Here is a 24,839-nt window from a genome sequence, read left to right as displayed (position 1 = left end):
TTGATGGGAATGGAAGAGATCAACTAAGTTTGTGGGTAGGAGCAAAGAGAGTTTGACAAGGTGTATTAAAGCCAAGAACTCAAGAAGGCATTCGGTTAACCAAATAAGTTACAATGAGGACTTCTCCCCAAAAATGTTTAGGCACATTGGAAGTTAACAAGAGGGATCTAGTCACTTTTATCAAATCTCTATTTTTGCGTTTGACAACCCCATTTTGCTGTGGAGTGTCAACGCAAGAGCTTTGATGGATAATGTCATGATTTGTAAGGTAAGGGCCAAGAATAAAGTTGAATTATTCCCTTCTATTGTCAGTTTTTAGGAATTAGATTTTGGCTTGGAATTGGGTTTATACCATGCTATTGAAGTTTTGAAAGATTTGGCTAACCTCAGATTTTTCTTTCATAAAAAATACCCAAGTGAGTCGAGTATGATCATCGATGAATGTAACAAACCACCTAGAACTTGTGATATTATTAACTTTTGATGGTCCCCAAATGTCACTGTGAATCATTAAGAAAGGCTGAGATGATTTATTAGAAAGGCTAGGATAGGTATTTCAAGTGTACTTGGAAAGTTAACAAATTTCACACTAAAATCTTTAGAGATGTTATTGAATAATGAGGGAAATAGCCTTTTTAGGTATGAAATATTTGGATGTCCTAATATGTAATACCATAACATGATATGGTCATCCTTATTGGTAATAGAGATTAAGGTTGTACAAGAGTTTTGTGATCTTTCAAGTGCATCATCCTAAAGAAGGTAGAGCCTTGCACACATCCTAGCACTGCCAATAATCCTCCCCAAGCCCAATTCCTTAAATTCACATAAGTTAGGAAAAAATTTAGTGACACAACATCTATCCTTCGTAAGCTTATTAATGGAAAGTAGATTACAGCTTAAATTAGGGACATGGAGGACAGAGTCAAGTGTTATATCGTTTGAAACTACAATAGAACCTGTTCCTACCACCTTTGAGAGAGAGCCATCAGCAATTTTTATAGCAAAACTATAATATTAAGGTCTATATGTGTTGAATAAGGATGCATCTCCAGTCATGCGATCTAATGCTCCTGAATCAAAAATCCAAGATTGTGTATTTCCCCGTTGAACACTTAACACCTTTAGGAAATTACTTTTTTGTGCTAGTAAACTAATTCCAAAGGTTGCAAACTTGTTTTCAAGGGTTTATTGGAGCATCACCTCTTTGTGACGTTTCTAATGCCATATCTCTACAGAAGAAGAGTTCTCACTCCGGCTAGTCATAGCGGAAACTCATGTGGCTACAATCTAAAGGTTCGGGCAGACTTGCTCTAATACCATGTTGAAACTTAAAGAACAATTGTCTTTCTTTCTTCTTATTCTTTTTAGAATGAAGGAGAACATCAAATAAATAGGAACAGTGAAGTTCCTTATTAGGAAACAACTTACATGAAACAGAAAAACAAAAAATAATAAAAGGAAGGAGAAACAAATCCCTAAAAACTTGACAATTAGAATAATTAACTAAATCAGAAGAATAAATGAGAAATATTCCCAAAACAAATTAGGAAATCAAGCTGCACTAATGTAGAAGAATTAGATCTGCACTAATGTAGGAGAATCAAATTTCTACAGTTTTGACCAAGTATATTTCCCTTTTTATATCATTCCAACAGAGAAATCTTGTCTGCACAGCTGATTGTATCAACAATCCCAAATATTTTGGTCAACTATCTGGCACTTTAGGGTCCAAAAAATGGCAAATACTTCACTTTAAATGCTGCTCCAAACACACAGATGAAACTTTAAATTATATGAAAGTGGTGGAAAGGCGGTTCACCCTCTATGTTTCTCATCTATGAAAGTGATTGACATTGCAAATTAGACTTCATTCTCAGTTTTTTTTTTTTTTCCCATAAATTTGTTATAAACACTAAACACACACATGCACACGCAAACAAAAGAACTAATTGCATTAATTCCTTAGCCAATGTCATGATTAAAAAGTGTAAAAGAGAAGAGATCTAACATTTTTCACTCTTTTATGAGAATGCATTGGGAAAGTAAATCAGTAGTAACACATTTAGGATAACAAATCCATTAAAACAAAAAATAAATAAAAACAATTAAATGCAGTACATCAAATTCCAGTTCAGGGGTTCAAGCAAAGCATGTAACTCTAATCAATTCTGATGCAGTGACGGTAGTCTTGACTCATTTATGCAGCAACAAGCATGCCAACACACTAACATAGACACCATAACTACATGCATGATAGTGTCTGGGTAGACACGATACATGTACAATTTGAGAGTATATTTATTATACTTATGTGCAATTATAAATGTATAATTAAACATATTTAAAAGATGATAAGTCTTTTAGAAGTTCAATTTAATAATATCAGGCCACATATACAGGCTCTCATAACAATTATTGAAAGAGAATTTATTAACTTAGCTAAAACAAACATTGTAATAACCACCAACTGCTTTATTTACCATTATTCTCTTCATAAATGATTTTTAAAGAAGCATTTTCAGACTAAAATCCTCATTCATCTTTGAGAATGGTAAGCATTCTAAAGCACCATGTTTTAGTTATGTTACAACTCCAACATCAACCTTGACACAAACTTACCCAAGCAATATCAAGTTAATCAGGATTAAAGGACCAAGCAACAAAAAAAGGGTTACATCTTGACCAAATTGTCAAAGAATTTAGAGGGTAAACTAAATTAGAGACCAATTTCTTATCTTTAAGGGCTCCTGAAAGTGAATAATTGTAAGGAAAGTATAAAGAAACTCCCACATGAACGTAAGTGCCCACATATTAACACCTTGTAGTCCAATGCCATAATTAATTGTCATTTTGGACAAGTAAAGTCAAAGATTTATACCAGCCTTTGAGACTACCTCTCTTTGGCAATCTAAGCATTGGATAAAAGATCGAACTCCAGACCCAGCTTGGCTTGTCATTTATTGAACAACCCTTACATCCCAATCATCTGGACTGCAACTGTCTAATTAAACTAGTCTTGGACAACACCAAAGCGCAAAAAACTAGAGTTCGAATTTTAAAACGGGATCTTAAGAAGTCTATGCAATAGAAAACATGCAAAGCTGTAGTGATTATGTGACTTTTACTGGAAGGAGCAGTCATTAAATCATTTGTCCAATTTCTTGTTTACATGGAACAAGTTAGAGAGATATTGCATTTTCCCTTTTTTATGTCCAAGGTCACAAAATCAAGTACTAATTAGCACTTATTGCTTGGAATAAAAGCAGCCCTAAACATAAGATTGTGAAGAAAGGATGATGAATATTGATTAGCCCTTATTACATGCAAAAGTTATAGATGGCTAAACCTAGCTTTACCATATACAGTTTCCAAACACCAAACTTTACAAACATCAAGTGAACCACTAGTGGTTAAATTGTGTCAAGAAAGCAATCATTAGTTAGTTCTCATTTTAATATATTAGTGGGTTCATTGACAGCAATGTTTGAAATGAAACAAGATCTTTCTTAAAAATGTTATTACAAATATGATTAGAAAAATCAAGAGCAAAAAGTTTACAAAATCATCACAGATTAAACAATATAATTGTCCATCCAAATCATAGAATCACAACTGGAAGCTCTGTATAGCATGTTTGGTCATTCTATTTGAATAATCCTAATTTAAAAAATCACCATGAAATCCTAGAGAACATTCCAAGTCATGAACCTGAACCTGATTGTAGTTCTACCGTAATAAGGAAACAAAGACCTTCTATATGCCAATAAATATTCAGGCTAAAGGCAACCAAAGCAGTTATTCTCTTCTAGTTCAAAAAACAACCACAATAAATGCAAGATTAATCTGATTATGTTTTAAAAATAAGCTGATATGGAAGAAACTGCAATTTACAAGGTTAGATATCCAAGGTGATATTCAGCCTAATTGAGCTGAGTTGAGTCAATATATGAGAAGCTCGAGCTCAACTCGAAACTTGCTGCACAAAACTCGGCTCAAACTTGATTGAGTTTTAATTTCTAAACTCTAACACGACTCAAGATAAAAATTGAGTTACTCAAACTCGCTCGATTAGGCTCGTTTACCGAACAAAAAACAAGCTCGATTTCCATACTCAACTTCAAGCTTGATTATTTGTGTTCAAACTCGAGCTTGAATTGATATGTATATATACATTTATACACACATACACACATAAGGATAAAAAAAATAATTTTTTAATTAAAATAATAAAAAATATATATTAAAATATAAAAGCTTAATTAGGCTTGCGAGCCACTCAAAGACATTAGAATGCTCGAACTTGGCTTATTCGATAAATCAAGCTGCTCGAGCTCAATCTTAGCTCGATAATGACTGAGCCAAATTTGAGTTTTACCCGAGTTGAACCCCGGTAGCTTGCAAGCACTGATTTATCATTTATACCTCTAAAAACAACTAATAAAATCTATCAACCTAATAGGTGTAAAGAATTAGCATCTAGCCAGTAAATCATGGACAGTTAGGGAAGTTTCCATATTTTAGTTCCTTCAATAGAGAAGCAAATAGTTAAAAGGGATTGTGCCACAATTGCTGAAATATAGCTATTTATATAGCTTCAGTTTCTCTGAATGCCAAGCAATAACGAGTTTGATTCAATCCAAACTCTGATGGGCTTCAAAGTAGTTTTGATTTCGAAGAACCATAAATTTACCTAAAACATGTTGCTCCAAGCATACCCATATAGTTTATCCATACAACAAAATATGCAAACCCAAAATTATTAACACAGTATCAGATCAATTACAAGTATGAATGTGAAAGACCCAATTAAATTTACAACAAAATACTATCAGAATTATTAATCGCATTCCATTGCTGCAATGTTAACTTCAATTAAAGGAAAAAAAAAAGTCCCAAACTGCAATCCTAGAAAGAAAAAAAAAACATATAGAAGTAGAAGCAAGCAATTTAGTGAAATGCGCTTGAACCAAAAATTCTCACCGGAGAATCTTCATTCTTTCGGGCAGTCAAAGGAGGAGACGAGTTTTGAGCATCTTTGACTAGCCTCTTCCAAGAAACTATCGTGGTCTCACCAGGCCTCAGCTCAATGGTGAATCTTTGCCTGCTAGCACACAACCAAGATGGCGAACCAGCTGAAACCCTCGAAGAGGTTTGCCCACCACCACCAATGCTTTTATCGCCTTCCTCCATGGGGGATCGGCACTCGAAAGTACTTGATTTCTATAGCATTCGAGTTGAATATCAAAAGAATCACTGTGATCTTTCGCGGGAAGGAAGGAGGATTAAGCTGTTTAAACCATGTGATTCAAAGAAATCCTTTGCAATTTTTATTTGCTTTGAATATGCATTTCGCAGGTTTTGTTTTGGTCCTCTCGGGCTCTGGGTATTTGTGACGTCTTTCTTTCAGCGATGGATTTTGATTGGGAAATGACGTTGGGAGTAAGGAATTTAAATAAATTAAGAATTAGTGGTTTATTAACAAAATTGCATTAAAAATCTACAAAACTATAAAAATGGATTTGAGATTGAATTCCATTTATCCTGATTTAGAACTATTTCAGATGAATCCTGAATTAATCCATACTTTAAAGATTCAAAGTAGAAAAAAATTTTGAACTCAAAATAATTTCAATCAAAGGAAAATTTGAATTCGAAATAGACTAAACTTAAAACAATTAGTAATAATCTAAATTTAAAATTAATCTAATGTAAAATTTTAAAATCTAAGTTTTTGATACATAAAGATTCAAATTATAACTACTTCAAAATTAATTAAATTTATTAAATTTAAAATAACCCAAACTTAAAACAATTCGATTTATAATTATTTGAATATGAAACAATCTAAATTTTAAATTATTTGAAGTCAAAATAAAATTAAATTTAAAAATCCAAACTTGAAAATAAATTGATATGAGCTCATTCAATTATCACTTTTGTCCACAAAAAAAATTTTGAAAAATCACAATTCATAAATTAATTATTTTTATACTTTCCAACTTACCTAATTCTATTTTTTTTCTCTCCTATTCAATTTCTTAACATTTTAGACGTTTATTAAATTTGCTTTTATATTCATTCAAAATAGTGTCATAAATGGTTTATAAATTATAATAAAATATTTGATGTGATACTTAAATTTTAAAAATTTTTAATATAATATTTAAATGTGATTAATTTCAAATGATGATATATAGGGAATAAATAATTTTTCAAATATCATATTAAATAAAAATTTATAATTCAAATATCATATTAAGGATTTTTAAAATTGAAATATCATATTAAATATTTTATTATAATTTAAAAGTTATTCATAGCATTAACCTAAGTTTAAAGGTAAGCTATAGGTTACCTATTATACAAAATTGGTTATATAATAATAAGTTTTAAGTGGCATCATTTAAGAAAAAAAATAAGGACTCATATGGAACACAATATAAAGGTTAAGAATTTAAATGGAATGTAAGTAAAATATTGGAGATCATGAGTGAAATTAAGCCTACTTTATAAAAAGGGATAATGAAAGAAAAAGTCTTAACTTTGTTTTTTAAAATGTCTTATAAAGTGTTACAATATGTAAGTCCAAAAATTTGACCGTTAAATGAATTTGAAAATCAAATCAAAATTAAAACAAAAAGTTACCACCAATATTTTTAATAAAACTCTAAAGAAAATGACTATTTACACTCCCATTTCCTTTTTTTACACCTCACTACTATTAACACATATCCCTTCTTTTCACACCCCAAATTAAAACACTAATTTCCTAAAAAAACCAAACACCCCACCCTCTTTCTTCTTTTTCACCAAAATCCTAAACCCTTGAAAAGCCTTAAATCAAGATCCAATCTTGATTTTGATGTTAGATAGCTTAAAAACATAGGTGAATCATTTTTTTTCTTTTTTTTTTATTTTGTGCTTACTTTTCAAAGATTTACGATTTTAAGTTTAGGGGTGCAATTTAAGGCAATGATTTGAGTCTTCCAAAAATGAATTTTCGTAATGCATTAAAGGTTTTCGGAAATGGATACTCAGAAACTTTTTCAATGTACTGAAAATTTCAAAAATCTTTGAGAATTTTCAAAAGTATATTTTTTGAACTTCTTAATAATTTTTGGACATTTGTTTACAAAATCCTTCAAAAACTTTCGAAAATATATTTTTGGTATACAATAACCTTTAGCCATTAAAAAAGACTAAATACCTTTTCAATACATAAAAAATAACCTCATATGTCATTAGTAGACTGACAAATCCGTCAATATGGACCTCTAATATTTCAACCACCAGGCACTATACATTCAGTAACATTTGCAACATTTTGTAATTCTAACAAACATACATCTAAGAAAAATTGCTAAAAGGCACTTCCGCAAATTGGCTGCTATACCATGTGCGATGGAATGTGATTAACTCATTGCACATGATGTAATAGGCACTTGCACAAGCACTCTTCACAATTAGCAATTCATTTCAAATGCACGTTTGTTAGAATTGATAAATGTTTCAAACATTATTGAATAGATAGTGCCTGGCTGAAAGATTATAGGTTTCTACTGCTAGAATTAAACATAGCATACGTCAAAGAAATCATTACAGATCCATTTAGAGATCATAACAAAAAAAATAAAGTAAAAAATTACTTCAAAAAATGTTATTCTAGATAATTAAAATGCTTTTCAGAAATGAATTTCTAATATAGTTAAGAAGTTTTCGAAAATACATTTTCGATAACTTACGGATAATAGGTATAAAGGACAAAAAGATAATTAAGTAATGGGTATTTAAATAATTTTCTATTTGATTAATTTTATGGGGTGCATTAAGAGTTTTTTGGGGTGCGAATAGTCTTACCTAACCCTAAAACTAGTTTAAAATTTATCAAAAAAATAATAATATTGGTCTTTAAAATAGAATTAAGTTTGTAAGTATTATTATGCGTGAAAGGATTAACACCTCACATTGCCCATTTTAAAAATGATACCAATTAATTATACGCTATTTTTACGGTGTTAGATAAAAATGATTTTAACTTGATATTTAATAATAATTTTCTTTACCTTTTGAAATCAATTTTTTTAGAAAAAATATGGTTTAGGAATAAAATGAAAAACTTGAGGTTAAAGAATGACCTTAAAACTCCTTATCATCTGAGGGGAATTTAAAAATAACATTTTTTGCTTAAAATTCATCATAATAATCCCTTACAATGAAAATAACATTTTTTATAGATGATAATTATTAATAACTCTCTAACGTCGAGGTAGAGTATCAAAAATTATTTTTCTCAAAATGTTGTTTTAATTTATTTCACAAAAGCCCATTTTTTTCTTTTTTGAAAGAATCATTTTGATAAAAAGAAAACACTTTATGTAGCAAAACTAGTAATGCAACAATTAATAAATAAACAGTAATAAATAAAAAGAATAAATAGACAAGATAAATGCAAACAATTATTTAAAAATAAATAGATAAAACATATGCAAATTGATGTCATGCATAATGATGAATGATTAATGAATTTGACCTTACTTATTTTGAAATAAAAATCTTAAATGCAAACTTATCACTTGGATTCTTCAACGCCTAGGCAGGATTTAGGAACAACTTTTCCATCTAAAAATTCATCTTTTTTTGTGGAAAAAAAGTGTATATATTTTAAAAGAAATTTTGTTTTTATTTTACTAGACATTTTATTAAAGGATCGTATGAAAATGCTTGATGAAAAAAATTTCTAAATACCTCATCATTTAGGTGGCATTTAGGAATAATTCATTTAATCAAAGATTTATTATATGAATTGTTTGAATTTGGGCATAACTTTAGGCCAAATGGGTTTGGTTTCAATATTGGTTTTGGGGGGTTGATTTTGTTTCACGTTTGCCCTAAGATTTAATGTTTGATTAGGGTTTGGGCTTTGACCTAGGTTTAGCTTTTACCTAAGGCTTGAGATTTCAAAAAAGTCTAGGGTTTAGGTAGGTTTAGGGTCTTGGAAAAGTTTAGGGTTTCAAGTAGTTTTGAGTTTTAAGAAAGTTTAAGGTTTAATATCAGGGTTTACAGTTTTAAGGTTAGACTTTTAGGGTTAGGGTTTAAAGTTTCAGAAAAGTTTAGGGTTTCGAGTTGGTTTAGGGTTTCATGATCTCTTAAACCGCTCCAAAACCCCCATCATTTGGATAGGTTTTCAAAGCAAGCCAAGAGACTATAATCTCATTTTTTCACTAGGGGTTAATGTCTAAGCCAATGTATTAAAATAATGCATGACAATGCTTATGACATTTAAATGCTAAACATGGTATTAGACTACCATGATGATCACATAACAAGAAAATTTTACAAACACTTAGTAAATTAAACCATGCATAAAAACAACCATAAAAGCAAAATGAAAAGGGAAAAGACGGTTTCAACCAAGCATGGAAACTACTTAGGCCAAAAGCCCCTATTGTCTTACCAAAGAAATTTTTGTTCCCTTATGGCAAGTACTAACCTATTGCCAATACTAATTACTAACACTTAAAAACATGATAAAAGACCACATTTTTATTTTATCAAACATTTAGAAAATTCCTAAAATATTATCTTCTTATTTGAAAATTTTTCATCAAACACTTAGAAAACATATTTATAAAATTATTTTATTAATAAAAACATTTATCAAACACATAACAAACTACCTAAATGGAAACCATTTTTCATCCACCAAAATACATCACAAAGGATCACAAGATGAAAAACTTTTAAACATAAAATCCCAATCATCACAAATAAATCAAAGCATGAAAATCAAACAAAGAAAACATTAATAATGGTGGAAGGAAGTCTCGGCCTAGACATGAAACCCCTAGGTGAGAGCTTCAAATAATTTTTTAGGTGTAATTTTTTATCATGCTTCATTTCATACATCTTCCATTAGATTGAAATGATGTAATGATGAATTAAGAAATGTTGTAGAAGAAATCCACCATAGAAAATGTTGTTTTTCCTTCAAAGAAATCAAAGCAAAGCAAAGATTACATGTTTTGTAAACAAAAAAGGGTTAAATATAAAAATGACTCCCGAACTATATATTTTCTATTAGTTTGGTACCTAAAGAAATAAAACTATCAGATTGTTACCTGAACTTTCATACTGCTATCACATTGTTACCAATGATTAACGCCGCTAGTCAACTTTGTTGACATAACATGAATATCCAATAAAATATTAACATCCATAAAAAAATCTAGTCAATTTCACATCATAAATGCCATATAACCATTACAAGAAAATTTCAAAAAATTCTAAAAAGTTCTAAATAATTCCAAAATATTTTTAAAAATTCTAAAAAATACTAAAATTTTTCTTAAAAATTCTAAAAATTTTTACAAACTTTAAAAAAATCTAAAATAATTTTTAAAAATTTAACAAAATTCTGAAAAATTCTAAAATTTAAAAAAATTAAGAAATTCTAAAACCTTTTTAAAAATTTCTAAAAACATTAATGAAATTTAAAAATTTTCTAAGAATCTCAAATTTTTAAAAAATTTAAATTTTTTCAAAATTTTGAAAATTAAAAAAAGAATATTTTAATAAAACTAAAATTTTTTTAAAATTTAAAAAAATTTCAAAAAAACTTAAAAATAGTTAAAATAAAAAAACTTAAATTTTTTTAAAAAATAGAAAATTTTTTAAAAATTTGCAAGAAATTTTCTTAAAAATTCTAAAACTTTTTTGTATTTTTTGAATCTTACAATTTTAATTTTTTTTATATATTTTTTGAACTTTTAAAAAATTTTTTGAAATATTTTGGATTTTTATTAAATTTTTAAGTTTTTTATTTTTTATTTTTTGTAATTTTTCTAACTTTTCAAATTATTTAATTTTTAAAAAAAATTTTAAAATTTTTTAAAAAATTTTATATATTTTTTTAATTTTTAGTTATTTAAGTTTTTGTATTTTTAAACTTTAAGAAAATTTAATTTTTCTTAAATTTTTATTTTTTAAATTTTTTTACATTTTTTATTAAAATTTTTAAATTTTTAAAATGATCATAGTTTTTAAAATTTTTAAAAATATTTCATATATTTTTTAAAATTTTAAAATTTTTTTGAAATTTTTAGGAATTTTTTAGAATTGTTTTGAATTTTTTAAAGAAATTATTATTTTTTTAGAATTTTTTGAAATTTTAAAATTTTTTTAAAATTTTAAATATTTTTAAAAAAATTTTTAAATTTTTTTTAGAATTATTTAAAATTATTTAGTATTTAGTATTTTTTTTAAATTTTAAAAAATTAATTATTTTTTGAAAAATATTTTAGTATCTTTAATATTTTTTTTTTGAATTTTTTGAATTTTAAAAATTTTTTAGAATTTTTTAAATGTTTTTAAAATTTGAAAAAAATTTTGAAATTTTTTATGCTGATGTCGTATTAACTGAACTTTTTTTTTACACGTGTCTATATATTATTAAATGTTTATGGCACATTAGCAACATTAACTAATGACATTAATCTTAGGTGCCATCATGATAACAGATTGAAAGTTCAAGTACCAATCTAATAGTTTTATATTTAACTCATAAAATTCAGGTATCAAACTAACAGAAAGCATATAGTTTAGGGACAGTTTTTATATTTAACTTATAAAAAATGCATGAAAGAGAAAAAAAAAAGCTACATTTTTAAGTTTTTCCAATTTTTTGTTTTTTTCTTTATTTTTTGTGTATTGCTGCCAAAAGCTTACCAATCAGTCTTACAATATTCTACTTAAAGACAAAGCATTAGATCCAATCTTATCTAATAGTGGAAAATAGTTTATCTTTTTTTTACTAAACTCGATGACCAAGTATGCAATGTGGACCATTGGATGATTACGCTCCAAGATCTAAGGATTCATATAATTTACAGCACATTTTCTTAGATGTTTGTGGGGCTATTCGATCTTACCCCATAAAATTACGACTTTACCCCTTTTAAGCGAATTAGGTTTTTCGCATTTTTCTTTCAATTTTTCCATTCTAATACCATTCCCTTGACTTTACTATGCTAAAAAATTATGAAGGGAACTCTAAACCTAAATTTGCACCCACACCCAAAATCTAGCCTCATTTTGATCAAGTTTAAGTAAATGCTCTAAAAAGGCACTTTTAGATTTTATGGCTAGCTTGAGGCCAAAATTTGATTTTTGAGATTTCAAATCATAATTTTATTAAAATTAAGTCTTAATTAATTCCAATCAAGATATCGACTCAATTTGCAAGGTTTGATATGAGTTTGATCAAGTTTGACTCGAGTTTAATCGAAAAGGTATTTTGTTCAAATCCAAAGGTTTCTTGATTAATTTCTTTCAAAATTTTACCATTTGACCAAATGAGCCTAAATTTAACCAAATTTGACTCAGATTTGACCAAAATTTTAATTGAAGAATTTTCAAAATTGTAACACATGAGTTTAACTAACGGTCTTAATTTCAAACTATTTCAAAACTTTCCCATCAGTTTTTTACCTTAAAAGTTCATAATTAACCAAGTTTGATCAAGTTGAATTTTAAAGTTATTTTGACTTTATGTTGACTTCCACCATTTTTTTTTAGTATCAGGTCAAAAATCAACTTGTTCAAAACACTTGAATTACTCATGAGATTCAAAACTTTTTAAAAAAAACTTGAGTCATGACTTAAAATATTGAATTTTAACTAGAACGTGTCCGAACAAAATTAGGTGTCTACACAAAGCAATCAAAAATTTTTTTGTTCAATTAATAATAAATGTTTATAAACAAAAAAATCTATGTACTATGTAACTTTAACTCTTTTTTTGTGAACCCTTTGGTGGATTTGATGTCGACATGGATAGGAGCTTTGAAATTATTTTAAATAATTTTAAGTTTTGTAGATTTTTTTTTTTTTTTTGCATTATGAGTTGATTCTAGGGTTATTATATTTTATTAAAAAGAAAGAGAAACAAGATAAAAAGATTAGCAACAAGGATAAGGGAAATGAGATAAAAGCATAGGAATGAAAGAGAATAAATGGATAGGGGGAATGAAAGCAGGTAAAGAAAAAAAAGACGAAAATAGAGAAGAAATATGGGTCAATTTAGCTTTATCTTAACAATCATCATTAGTGCAAGGTCAACTCGACTATAATTGACACCAACATTACAGGGATTGAATTTGTGCCTTTTTCACACAATTGTATTTTGTTAATTGAAGAAAGAAGATAAAATATAAATGAGATAAAAAAAAATAAAAGGATAAATAAAGGAAAGGAAAAATAAAAAGAATAAAGAGAAATAAAACAAAATTATTTGGCTCAAACAAGTGGCGTTGATGTTGATCTATCAAGTCTAAGGTAGATAGGCCTTTATCTGGCCTTAGGCCACCCAATGGTGCATTTCATTCCCATTCCTTCATCCTCTTCTTTTTCCAATCCTTTAATTTTTTTCTTTTTATTTTTTTTTTAAAATCAAGTTTTATTTTTTTAATCTTTTTCTTAAGTGATAATAACTGAAGTGGCGATAACCAAATATTTATGACACATGACATAATTTTATTGAATATTCATGCTATGTCAGTAATTGAACTAGAGATAATAATGCAAAGTATCAAAGTACTTGACGGAATGAAAATAAGAGTATTTAACTACGAATTTTATTTGTTTTAAGTACAAAACTAATAGGACATGTATAGTATAGGGGCCATTTTACATATTAACCCTTAAAATAATTACCTTTGATATTAAATTTTATTTTTATATTATTTTTTGCCACAATTATTTTTCTATTATTAGTTCAATTTAAAAAATTTTTCTAACTATTTGAAAAATTTTCATGCAAAAGTGAGCCAACATTTTATTACATAAATAAAGTATAGATATAATAATTATTTAATATAAATATTATAGGCTAAATATAAACATAGTTTTGAAATTTGGGGTTTAGGCATCAGATTAGACACAAAAGGCCTTGTTTAGCATTATGTTTGGGTTTCAAAACGTAGCTTTTGAATGCAAAAGCAATGTTAAATATACTAGTTTGTGCTAAAAGCACTTTTTGATAGTTAAAAGAAAGCAATCACAAAAGCTAGTTGAAAGATGCAGTTGTGATTGAAAAATTATGGTTTAGAAATAAAATGACCAAATACCAAATTAATTATTTGTTATTGACAAAAATATCCTCAATTAATAAATTTTTATCTCTATATTTACATATACCTAAATAGTTAAACTACGTAACTATTCACTAGTTTATTCACTAAATACTTGCAAAATACTTTTGTTGTGGCTAAACCCCTTTTTGGTTAAGGTATGAAAATACTTTTTTTTGTCTTGATTTTTTGTTATTTTTGTTTTTTATATCAATTTAAAGTATAAAATTATTTATTATTTGAGTTTTGAATTTAAGATTTGTAATTTTTAGATTATCAAAGATGATTAGTGTTTTAAAGGATAAAAATGATATTTGAGTAATGAGTTTCTAGGAAAGTAGGGTAAAAGATCAATATTTCTTAAAATTTATAATCATATAGGATATCAGTCTTCAATGTTTTTGGCTGTTATAGGGATAATGAATCATATGCATATGCAAGATTGTACGATGTTAATGATATTCTATAAATGGAGCTAGAGGAATGTTATAATTGTTTAGTATAAAATATAGGCTATATCAGACTATTGGAAAATAAGCTTTCCTTTAATGATCAACAAACAAAATCAAGGGCTTTATTTTGTTTTAAAATGAAAAAAAATGTGCTTAATAATGAAATATTCCTTCAATAAATTAGAATATATGAACTAAATTCCATTATACTTATTACAAAATGGGTTTGTCATAAATGTTGTTTGTAAAGGATAGGATATAGACCACTTAACAAATTAAATCGATGAATATCATTTTCATTCTCCCTTAACATCTTGAAACAGATCATGTGATTGATGGTGTTGAACATGCTTAGTCTAGTCTTGTTTTCACTTGTGTTACTCTTTTTGTTTTTGCTTATGTTACTTTAATTAACTTATGTTGGGCTAAGGGTTGAGTTATTGTTTTTATGTAGCATATGCAATTCATGTGACCACTTCTACTTCAAATAAAATACTACGTACTATTAATACCTAAATGCTACTTTTTTTGGTTTTTGTTGTTTGTTGCTAATTACATTTAATAATTAATTAATTACTAATTCTTCCAATCTAATAAATAAAGTCTAAAATTTAATTATTTTATTTATTTATTTTAGTATTTTGACTAAAATAGGGGGTGAATTTCCCTTGTACTAAATCTTACATATATTCACATCCTCAGTGCTCATTTTCATTTTAATTCTTAATCCTTATTCAAAATTATATATACTTTTATATGTATGTGCAAATATAGAATTTGATATATAATTAATTAAGGTGTCAAGCTAAATAAAAAAAATTAATTTGTCAAGCAAAGTAATTTTCTTGAATTAATCACAAAAAAATTACCCACGAATATTAGCATAAGTTTATTCATATTTCATATAAGCTTAAATTGCATTCAAATAATAGTTAAAACATGTTACATATGATAGATGAAAAAATTTATTGTCTAGATTATTTACTATCTACTTTATGAAAAATATTTATTGTCTAGACTATTTACCATATACTTTTATATTGATTTTTTTAATATTTTGAAACATATCATATATGATAGATGAAAAATGTTAACATTTGCTAGCCTTGAATTGATTCGTTTTTTGAAATGATAAAACATTAAGCTAAATAAGCTGAATCAAGATTTTAAAAAATATTTGTTTAGTATATGTTCGTAAGTTTTATTATTTTGGTACTAAATAAACAATATGATTTTCAAAGTTTAAACAAACATTTCTTCCTATTTTCTTATTTCTTAAATCAAAACTATCTTTAAACATTATTTATTTGAGTTTAAATGAAAGTCCAATTATTTTTAAAGTGAGCTTATTCATTTTGAACTCAATACAATTTTAATAATATTGGCTTTGAAAAATAGATTAACTTTAAAAAGTTGTTTTACAAAAATAAAGTTTTCCAACATTTAATTTGTATTTTTTTGTATTAATGCACAAACTTTTAATATTTGAATTTTATATAGTTGGAAAGCTCTTTGAGTCTACTTTTTAATGAATGAAACAAAATCAAAATCCAAATTTTGTAAAAAAAGATTTTGAATTTTTAATAGACACTTTGCAGTTGTCTAAAAACTACATAATGGGTAATTTTAAAAATTTACTATAATTTGTATACAATGAATTTGGCGATTGATTTTATATGATAGAAACTTTTTTAAGTCTGGTTTCTAAATCTTTAAATGATTTTTGATTTAGAATGGTACAACTCAAGATATGATCAAATTAGTTAGTAGAGTGCAAAATAGAAAATAACAAGCCAACTTAACCAGATTGATTCCCTGGGTTTCAAGATCGATCTTTTAGCTAAACCAATTGATCCCTTTTTTTGGAACGGATCAATTGATTTTTCTTATAAAAATAAAATAGATTTGAAAAACACCAAAATGGATCGATTCCCTACAAGAAATGATCGATCGAGTAAGGCATAAGATCAATCCCCTATGCCCAGAAAAGCTCCAAAGGCTTGTTTTTCAAGCTTCAATGTTTTTTTCAACTCCAAACCATCCCCAACGGCTAGTTCTTCAATGCTTCTATAAATTGGACATTTCAATACACTAAAAAGGTTGATGAATCAAAAGAGCAAAATCAAATAAGTCATATATTCATTCTCTTAAAAAAAATTAAGAGTTTTAGAGCTTTAAAGTTTATTTCTTTGTATTTGTTGTATCCAAATCATTGTTGTTGTTCCTTTATCAATTTTTTTTATACTTAATTAGCCAAACACTCAACCTTGAGAAGTATTTTAGTTTGTAAAAATTATTTGAGTTGTTTTGTAAGTAAGAGGTAAGGTATCTTCTTAATTGTATAAAGGTAGAGATTTCTATCTTAAGCTTTAGGAAAAAAAAGATAAAGTTATATTCTCAATTTAAGATTAGTGGATTGAAGTCTTGGTGTGAACAACCAAAAGAGAGGATATAGGTGCATTGTGAAGAAGGAATGAACCTCTATAAATCCTTGTGTTTGATTTTTTTATCCCTATCTCTTTACTTTGATTATAGTTTATGTTTGATTTAAGTTCATCAATTTATTGTTATTTGTATTATATTTTGATGTTGGTTTTAATCTTTCATTGAATCATGTTGAAATTTATTTTTGGGAAAAAATTTAAAGAATTTTAATTCACCATCTCTTGAATCACCATCTCACCTAAAAAGTTAACAATTAGTATTAGAGCCTTGGTATCTTTTTATAGGTTTAACCACCTTAAGTAAAGATCTTATAGCTTAATTTTGATTCTAAGATAGTGAGATAATCCTCAAAGCTCTCATGTTCAATAAATATAAATTTTGTAAAATGAAGAATGAGGGTGAAAGTATTCATAATGGCTCAAGATTTTAGAGCTTGAAATTTGATAGAAAAAGGGCTTGAAATTCTTTCAAATGATGTAAACTATTTAAAGCAAGTGATGGATGATGCTAAGGCCAAGTGCTTACTCTATAAAACTCTTAACTCCCACAACTTCAACTTGATCTTAAATTGCTTCACTTCAAATGATACGAAGAAAGTTGGATGACGTACATGAAAGATAAATTTCTAACTAACATACATCATATCTCATGACTATTGAAAAATCGAAATTAACATCTAACTCTTATGATTCAAACTCTTATACTTTTAATGAGTTACAATATGCTTATAATGAGCTAGTAATTGAGTTTAAAAATATTTACTTAAAATATAAAAAAATGATTTTAATGTTGAATGTAGAGAATGAGTTTTTGATAAATGCAAAAAATGTTTTGAAAAAAGAAAATAAAAAGGTGAAAATAGATTTTAAAACCCTTCAAAATAGAAATGAATTTTCAAAAAAAAAAAATTTTGATTTGAAAAAAAAATTTGATGAATTGATGAATGAAAAATAAAATATTTTCAAGGCTTGTTTAAATATTAAAATAATTAAATGTATTTTTTGTCATTTTCATAGTCATATTATACCTACTTATCCTATTAGAAGAAAAGTCACATTTAGAATTAGATAAGTATGGGTTCCTAAAGAAACAAGAGACTTGGTGTTTAACACTTAAAGACCCAAACAATTTGTGTATCAAAAATCAAATGAGATAGTCTCTTGTAGGTGTGTTAGAACAAGAAGCTACAATGTGATATTTAAAATTGGAACTCTAGACACACAATGGAGAATAGTAACCTCTAAATTTTTATGAATTTGAATTTGGTTACCTAATCTTGATGAATTTTGAGTGCTAAATTATTATATGTTTTATTGATATATCTTGATTGATTCTAAATTATTTTGAAAGAAATACATATCCACATATGCTTGTTGATATTGTGTTTAATGCTTGAGATGTATTTTATATATGCTTGATGTGATTAAGTTATGTGGTTAATTATTTTTATATTTATGTACAAACTTAGGGGGAACACTCAAAGCTTAATGATTTTAAAATTTTATATTTTGCTTTAAAAGTTATTTTTACTATAATCAAGCTTTAAAATATAAAATTTTGTTTTAGTGAGCTTTTAATTGTAAAATTAATTTGAATATTTTGAATTCAATAATTTAAACTTGCTCAAACAAAGAAAACTTAATAACTTACAATAGTCTCAATTTTTCATAAGTGTTACATGCAAGTTTCAAAAGATTTTGGAGTTTAAAATATCAAATTTTGTTTTTGAACATTTATGGGCATAAAAACCATTTGGATTTTTTTCAAAGTGTGATATAAAACTTTTCTAAATGGTTTTAAGAGCTTCAATATGAGTTTAAACATATTTGCCCATCTTAATAGCCTTTTTCAAGGAAATATAGGTTTAAGAATTGACATTTTGATTTTTTTATTTCTAAGGCCAAATGACTACTTGAATAACTTTGCTTTGTCATTTAAAACTTGTTGGAATAGTACAAGATGGTTAAAAATAAGTTTGACTAGTTATGAGATTTATTAAAGTCTTTTTCAAGTAAAAATGAGCTTCAAAATTTTAAAAATAAAATCTTAAAAATATTAAGCTTTGAATGATTTATCTTATGGTATTTTGCATAAATATATTTGTTTGAATAATTTTGACTTGATAGAAATGATTTTGTGATTATTATGCATATTGATTTATGATTGTTGAACATACCTATTTAACCATGATGTTTAAAACTACTCAATTTGTTTATAATACTTGGATCTTATGAATTCTTAAACTTGATTGTATTATACATAATTGTTTTGATTCTTGATTTGTGATGTTGGTGAATTGATGAACATTTTATGCTTAAAAAATATATATTGATTCTTAGTTTATTTATGATCTTGGTCAAGATATATGCTTATATAATCATTGATTAAACTTGACGTTAATCCTTGTAATTTGATAGTGCTTAAATTTTTTATCTCTTGATTTTTAAAATATTTTTAAATATACTTACTCTTGTGCTAAATTGATTTATTAATTTTGTAAAATATTTTGGATCTCGTGCTTAATTATTTTATCCCATTTTTTTATTTTGATTTTGAATTGATGAACTACTTGTTCTTAAAGGATAGATATTATTGGTTCATCTATTACTTTTATCAAATATGTGTGCTTATGTGACAAATGTTATTTTGCTTAGTTTGACATGGTTGTAACATGACTTAAGTAAATGATTTTCTTATGATGCTTATTTTTAGCTTAAGTCATTATTGATTATAACCTATAATTTGTGTAGACATATTTATGTTTTAGTGATGAAAATTTCTTGATGATGTTTTTTATGATAAATATGCTTTCTTGAGTTTTTTAAATTTTTTTGGGCCTCAAATTGATTTTCATATATTCTTTGATGATTTATTTAATGTATATGAATATTGAATATGTCTATTTTGTATTCATGAATGATCTAAAAGGTTTGATTTTTGCACATTACATGAAAATTTTAGCTTTAGTGCCAATATTATGATATTTGTTGCTTAACTTAATGCATGGTCTTTAGCTTAAGTTTATATATATATATATATATATATATCTCATTTCCAATTGGAAAATTGGGCGTAGTGAACAAAATTTCTTTTGCCTATAATGACTTAAAATAATGAATTTATTTTCTAACAATTGGTATAATTTTTATCAATTAATTTTTCTTGATGCTTCTAATGAAAATTATTTGTCAAAAAAATTTTCTAAGTCTATGCTAGAAAAACTTGAAATGAGTATGAATGAACTTACATTTTTTGGATTTTAAGTGAAACAAGCAAAATAAGTCATCATCATCAATGAAGCCTAAATATATAAAAAAACTAGCTTAAATGATGTGGAATGAAAGATTCAAAACCTCACTCAACTACGATGAGCACAACAATATAACTTAATAAGGATGAATGTAATTGTATTGAATCTATGCTATGTACCTATGGTTTATAATATTTAATGCATGATTTGATAAATGCTTGCTTTGATATGTGCAAAAATGAGATATTATGTTTGAATTTGTGAACATTTTGCATAAATTAATCACCAAACTACTTGATAGAATTTGTCTTAACTTTGTTAAATGCTTGAATTGATTAATATTCATGCCTTGATTGCTTTGATTAATAGTTTTGATTGCCTGAATATTCATTTGAATCTTTGGACATATATGAGTTAAATAGATTGATTTTTTTGAACATGTTCATTGATTAAGATTATGAAAATGGCATATACCACATTATGTTTAAATATTTGTATCTTTATTAGTATATTGGTATATGTGATTTGAAATATTTTTGCATATGCTTGTATGATTTTGATTGAAATATATATTTAGATACTTGCTTATGTTTAGATTAAGTTCATTGCTAGGCATTGAAATAAATATGAATATATTTGAATAATTATGCTTTCATTATTTCTTTGTTATAGCATATGTGTTCATCATGCTTGAAAAATCATACTTGTATAATTCTTTGCTATAACATAATGATTGAATATTTGTTTTGGATAGGATATGCCTATGAAAGAATGCTATTATGCATGTATTGATTGAAATTTTCATATGCTTGAAATATATTATGATCCTTGAAAGTTTGTAAACAAAATAGCTAACAATTGTTAATAATCGGTATCAAAATTGTTAAAGAATTTTTAAATTTTCATGGATACTTATTTATGTGCCTATATTTGATATAGCTTGTACCTTTCATGTAAAATTATGTGTACCTTAAATTGATTAATCCTTATTTTGAAAGGAAGAGGAATCTTGGAATACAATTTTGCTTGATTTATTTTATGGTAACAATTGATATGTTTTGTGATAGTATATCTTTAACAATTGATATGAGTTTGAATGCATATGTTTGAATTTATACTTAATTGCTATTGATGTTTTAGGTTCTAAACACATCTTATGATAACATAATTTATAAGTAGGTTGCATATCATTTATTATCGTTTTGCTCATAAATTTCATATAGCTAGGTTGAATGAATAATTTTGTGCTATAACGTCTAAATTGAACACATTTATACTTTTGTTCTTGAGTACATGTATGTGAACTTCGTTGTGTATATTACACTTGATTACATACATTCAAAATACTCTTAATATTATTGGTATCAAACATTTTATCTCATACCTTGAATTGATCTCTCTTTCTTTTGTTATGACAAAAAGGGAAAGAGTTTATAGATATTTCTTCTTATATGTTTATAGCAACTAGGTTAAAGTTTTGACATTTGGTATAAATAGCTTAAACAAAAAGAGAAAGAAACGTATTATGAATATACTTGTTAATGATACCTCTTTGTGTTTATTTGCTCGTTAATATGTTCATGCCTTTTTACTATGACAAAAAGGAAAAGAAATATCATATGAACAAATTTGCTTGTGCTTAACATGCAAATGTTTGATTATGCTTATTTGATATATTTGACTAACATATATTTTTTGAGTTGTGTTGGATTAGAATGCATTAATTAAATGGGAGTTTTGCCATGCAAAATTTAAAAGGAGCTTTTCAATATGCTTTTCAAAAATCTTAAATGTCTTAAAAAAAATTTTATCAAGCAAATTTATCTTTAAGTTTTATCATATCAAAAAGGGAAAGATTGTTAGCGTTGAATTAATCTTTATTTTAAAATAACAAAACATTAAGCTAAATAAAGCTTGATCAAAATTTAAAAAAAATTTATTTAGTACATATTCTTAAGTTTTATTATTATGGTACTAAGTAAATAATATGATTTTTAAAGTTTAAACAAACCTTTTTTCATGTTTTCTTATTTCTGAAATCAAAATTATCTTTAAACATTATTTATTTGAGTTTAAATGAAAGTCAAATTGTTGTTTTTAAAGTGAACTTATTCATTTTGGACTCAATACAATTTTGATAATATTGGCTTTAAGAAATAGATTAACTTAAGAAAGTTGTTTTACAAGAATAAAGTTTTTCAACATTGAATTTGTTTTTTTTTTATTAATTCACAAACTTTTAATCTTTGAATTTTATATAGTTGAAAAGCTCTTTGAGTCTGTTTCTAATGGATGAAACAAATCAAAATCCAAATTTTTTAAGAAAAGATTTTGAATTTTTACTAGACATTTTGTAGTTGTCTAAAAACTACATAAGGGATAGTTTTAAAAATTCACTATAATTCATATACAATGAATTAGGTGATAAATTTTATATGGATATAAAGCCTTTTAAGTCTAGTTTTTAAATCTTTAAACGGTTTTGATTTGGAATTTTATAACTTAAGATATGATTAAATTAGTTAGTAGAGTGTAAAACAATAGACAACTGCTCAGCTTGATCGAATTGATCCCCTGAGTTACAAGATCAATCCTCTAGCTAAACCAATCGATCCTCTCTTGTAATAGATCGATTGATTTTTCTTACAAAAATAAAATAGATTTGAAAAACACCAAAATGGATGATCCCATGCAAAAAAGGATCGATCAAGTAAGGCACAAGATCGATCCCTTATGCCCAGAAAAGCTCCAAAGGCTAGTTTTTCAAGCTTTAACATTTTTTTCAACTCCAAACCAACACCAACGGCTAGTTATTCAATTTCTCTATAAATTGGACATTCCAACACATCAAGATAATTGATGAATTAAGAGAGCAAGATCAAATAAGTTATATATTTATGCTCTCAAAAAAATCAAGAGTTTTAGAGCTTTAAAGTCTATATCTTTGTATTTGTTATATCCAGATCATTGTTGTTGTTCATTTATCAAATTTTTTTGTATTTTATTAAGCAAACACTCAACCTTTAGAGGTATTTTAATTTTTAAAAATCATTTAGGTTGTTTTGTAAGTAAGGGGTGAAATATCCCTTAATTGTGTAAGGATAGAAGTTTCTATCTTAAACTTTATAAAAAAAAAAAGATAGGGTTATATTCTCAATTCAGGATTAGTAGATTGAAATCTTGGTGCAAACAACTAAGAAAAATGACGTAGTTGCATTGTGGAGAAAGATCGAACCTCTACAAATCCTTGTATTTGATTTTTCTATCCATATTTCTTTACTTTGATTATAGTTTATATTTGCTTCAAGATCATCAATTTATTATTATTTGCATCATATTTTGATATTGGTTTTAATCTTCCATTGAATTATATTGAAATCTATTTTTGGGAAAGAATTTGAAAAAATTCAATTCACTCCCCTCTTGGATCACCATCTCACCTAAAAGGTTAACAAGATTGTTCAAGCTACTAAAACATTCTAAGATGACAAGGCAAAAGTAGTACGAGATAGAAGGTTGGCAATAATATTCTGTGATCTTTGTATTAAAGAAATTTTTGATGGCAATAGACTTAGAACTCATTTTAAAAAAAAAAAAGATAGCTAAGAATAATTGTCAAATTCGAGAATCATAAAGTAATGTTTATTCATAGAAACAACTCAAAAATAGGTGGGATCTATTGAAGAAACAATGAAAAGCATGAAAGAAGCTTAAAGGGAAAGATACTAGTTTAAGGTAGAATCCTATAAAATGAACAATTGATGCCTTTGAAAAATAGCAGGAGGATAGGCTAAAGGTATATTAAAAATTCTTATACTAGAACTTTTCTTATTTATTTATTCTTATTTTCTTACTATACCATCAACTTATATAAAGATTATGCCTAAAGCTTAAAAATATAGAATTGAAGGTATTGATCTTGAATTAGGAGGCAAGTTAGATCAAATGTTTATAGGATTAGTTACCGTCAGTGACAAAGCATGAGTACTTTCTTCAAGTATATTTCCTAGCAATTTATCTAAGGATAATAATTTGACACCTAAAAGACATGCAAAAAGAGTTGCAATGAATGATGTTTATATGCCCAATCAAATAGTAGATAATTTATTGAATGCAAATGATTTATATAGAAATGATCAAACTTTTGAACTTCAATATTAACTTCAAGAACATTGCAACAATCACACCAAAAGAGAAAATTCATTGATCCAAAATTTTCTCATCCTATAACTAGTAAAAAAAGTTATCAAAGTCTATTAGAGGAGCTTTAAAATTGTTTAACCAAATAGATAAATTATCCAGTGCAACTGATAATATGAGTCAAGCTACTTCTAGTATTACTCTACTTACGAATCCATAGGGCATTCTATAAGTAATCAAAGTACTTGATAACTTGTTAGATGAAGTTCCTAAAGCCAACAAACTTTACTTTTCTCTCTGAAGTTATTAGTTAATAAGGAGAAATGAACTGTATTTTTATTAATATCTCATGAGATTAGAGTTTGGTGGCTTAAAATAGAAATGGATGAGAGTTCTAAGTTTTTTAGTCTCCTTAGACCTTAG

At 26.5% G+C, this 24,839-nt stretch overlaps 1 protein-coding gene and 1 pseudogene across 1 annotated transcript in view; one reads left to right on the top strand and one right to left on the bottom strand.

The window, feature by feature from the left end:
- LOC111299748 (uncharacterized) overlaps positions 1 to 5,506 on the bottom strand; it is an 11,295-nt gene extending 5,789 nt beyond the window's left edge. Inside the window, exon 1 of the mRNA XM_022895175.2 lies at positions 4,984 to 5,506. Coding sequence (XP_022750910.2) covers positions 4,984 to 5,193 — 210 coding nt within the window. The 5' untranslated portion in view covers positions 5,194 to 5,506. The remainder of the gene's footprint in view (positions 1 to 4,983) is intronic.
- On the top strand, positions 5,192 to 24,839 carry LOC149513764 (uncharacterized; annotated as a pseudogene).

Source organism: Durio zibethinus, chromosome 18, assembly GCF_047325235.1.
Source record: "Durio zibethinus cultivar Kanyao isolate XHJ-2024 chromosome 18, ASM4732523v1, whole genome shotgun sequence".
NCBI lineage: Eukaryota > Viridiplantae > Streptophyta > Magnoliopsida > Malvales > Malvaceae > Durio > Durio zibethinus.
This window is presented reverse-complemented; position numbering and strand designations above follow the sequence as displayed.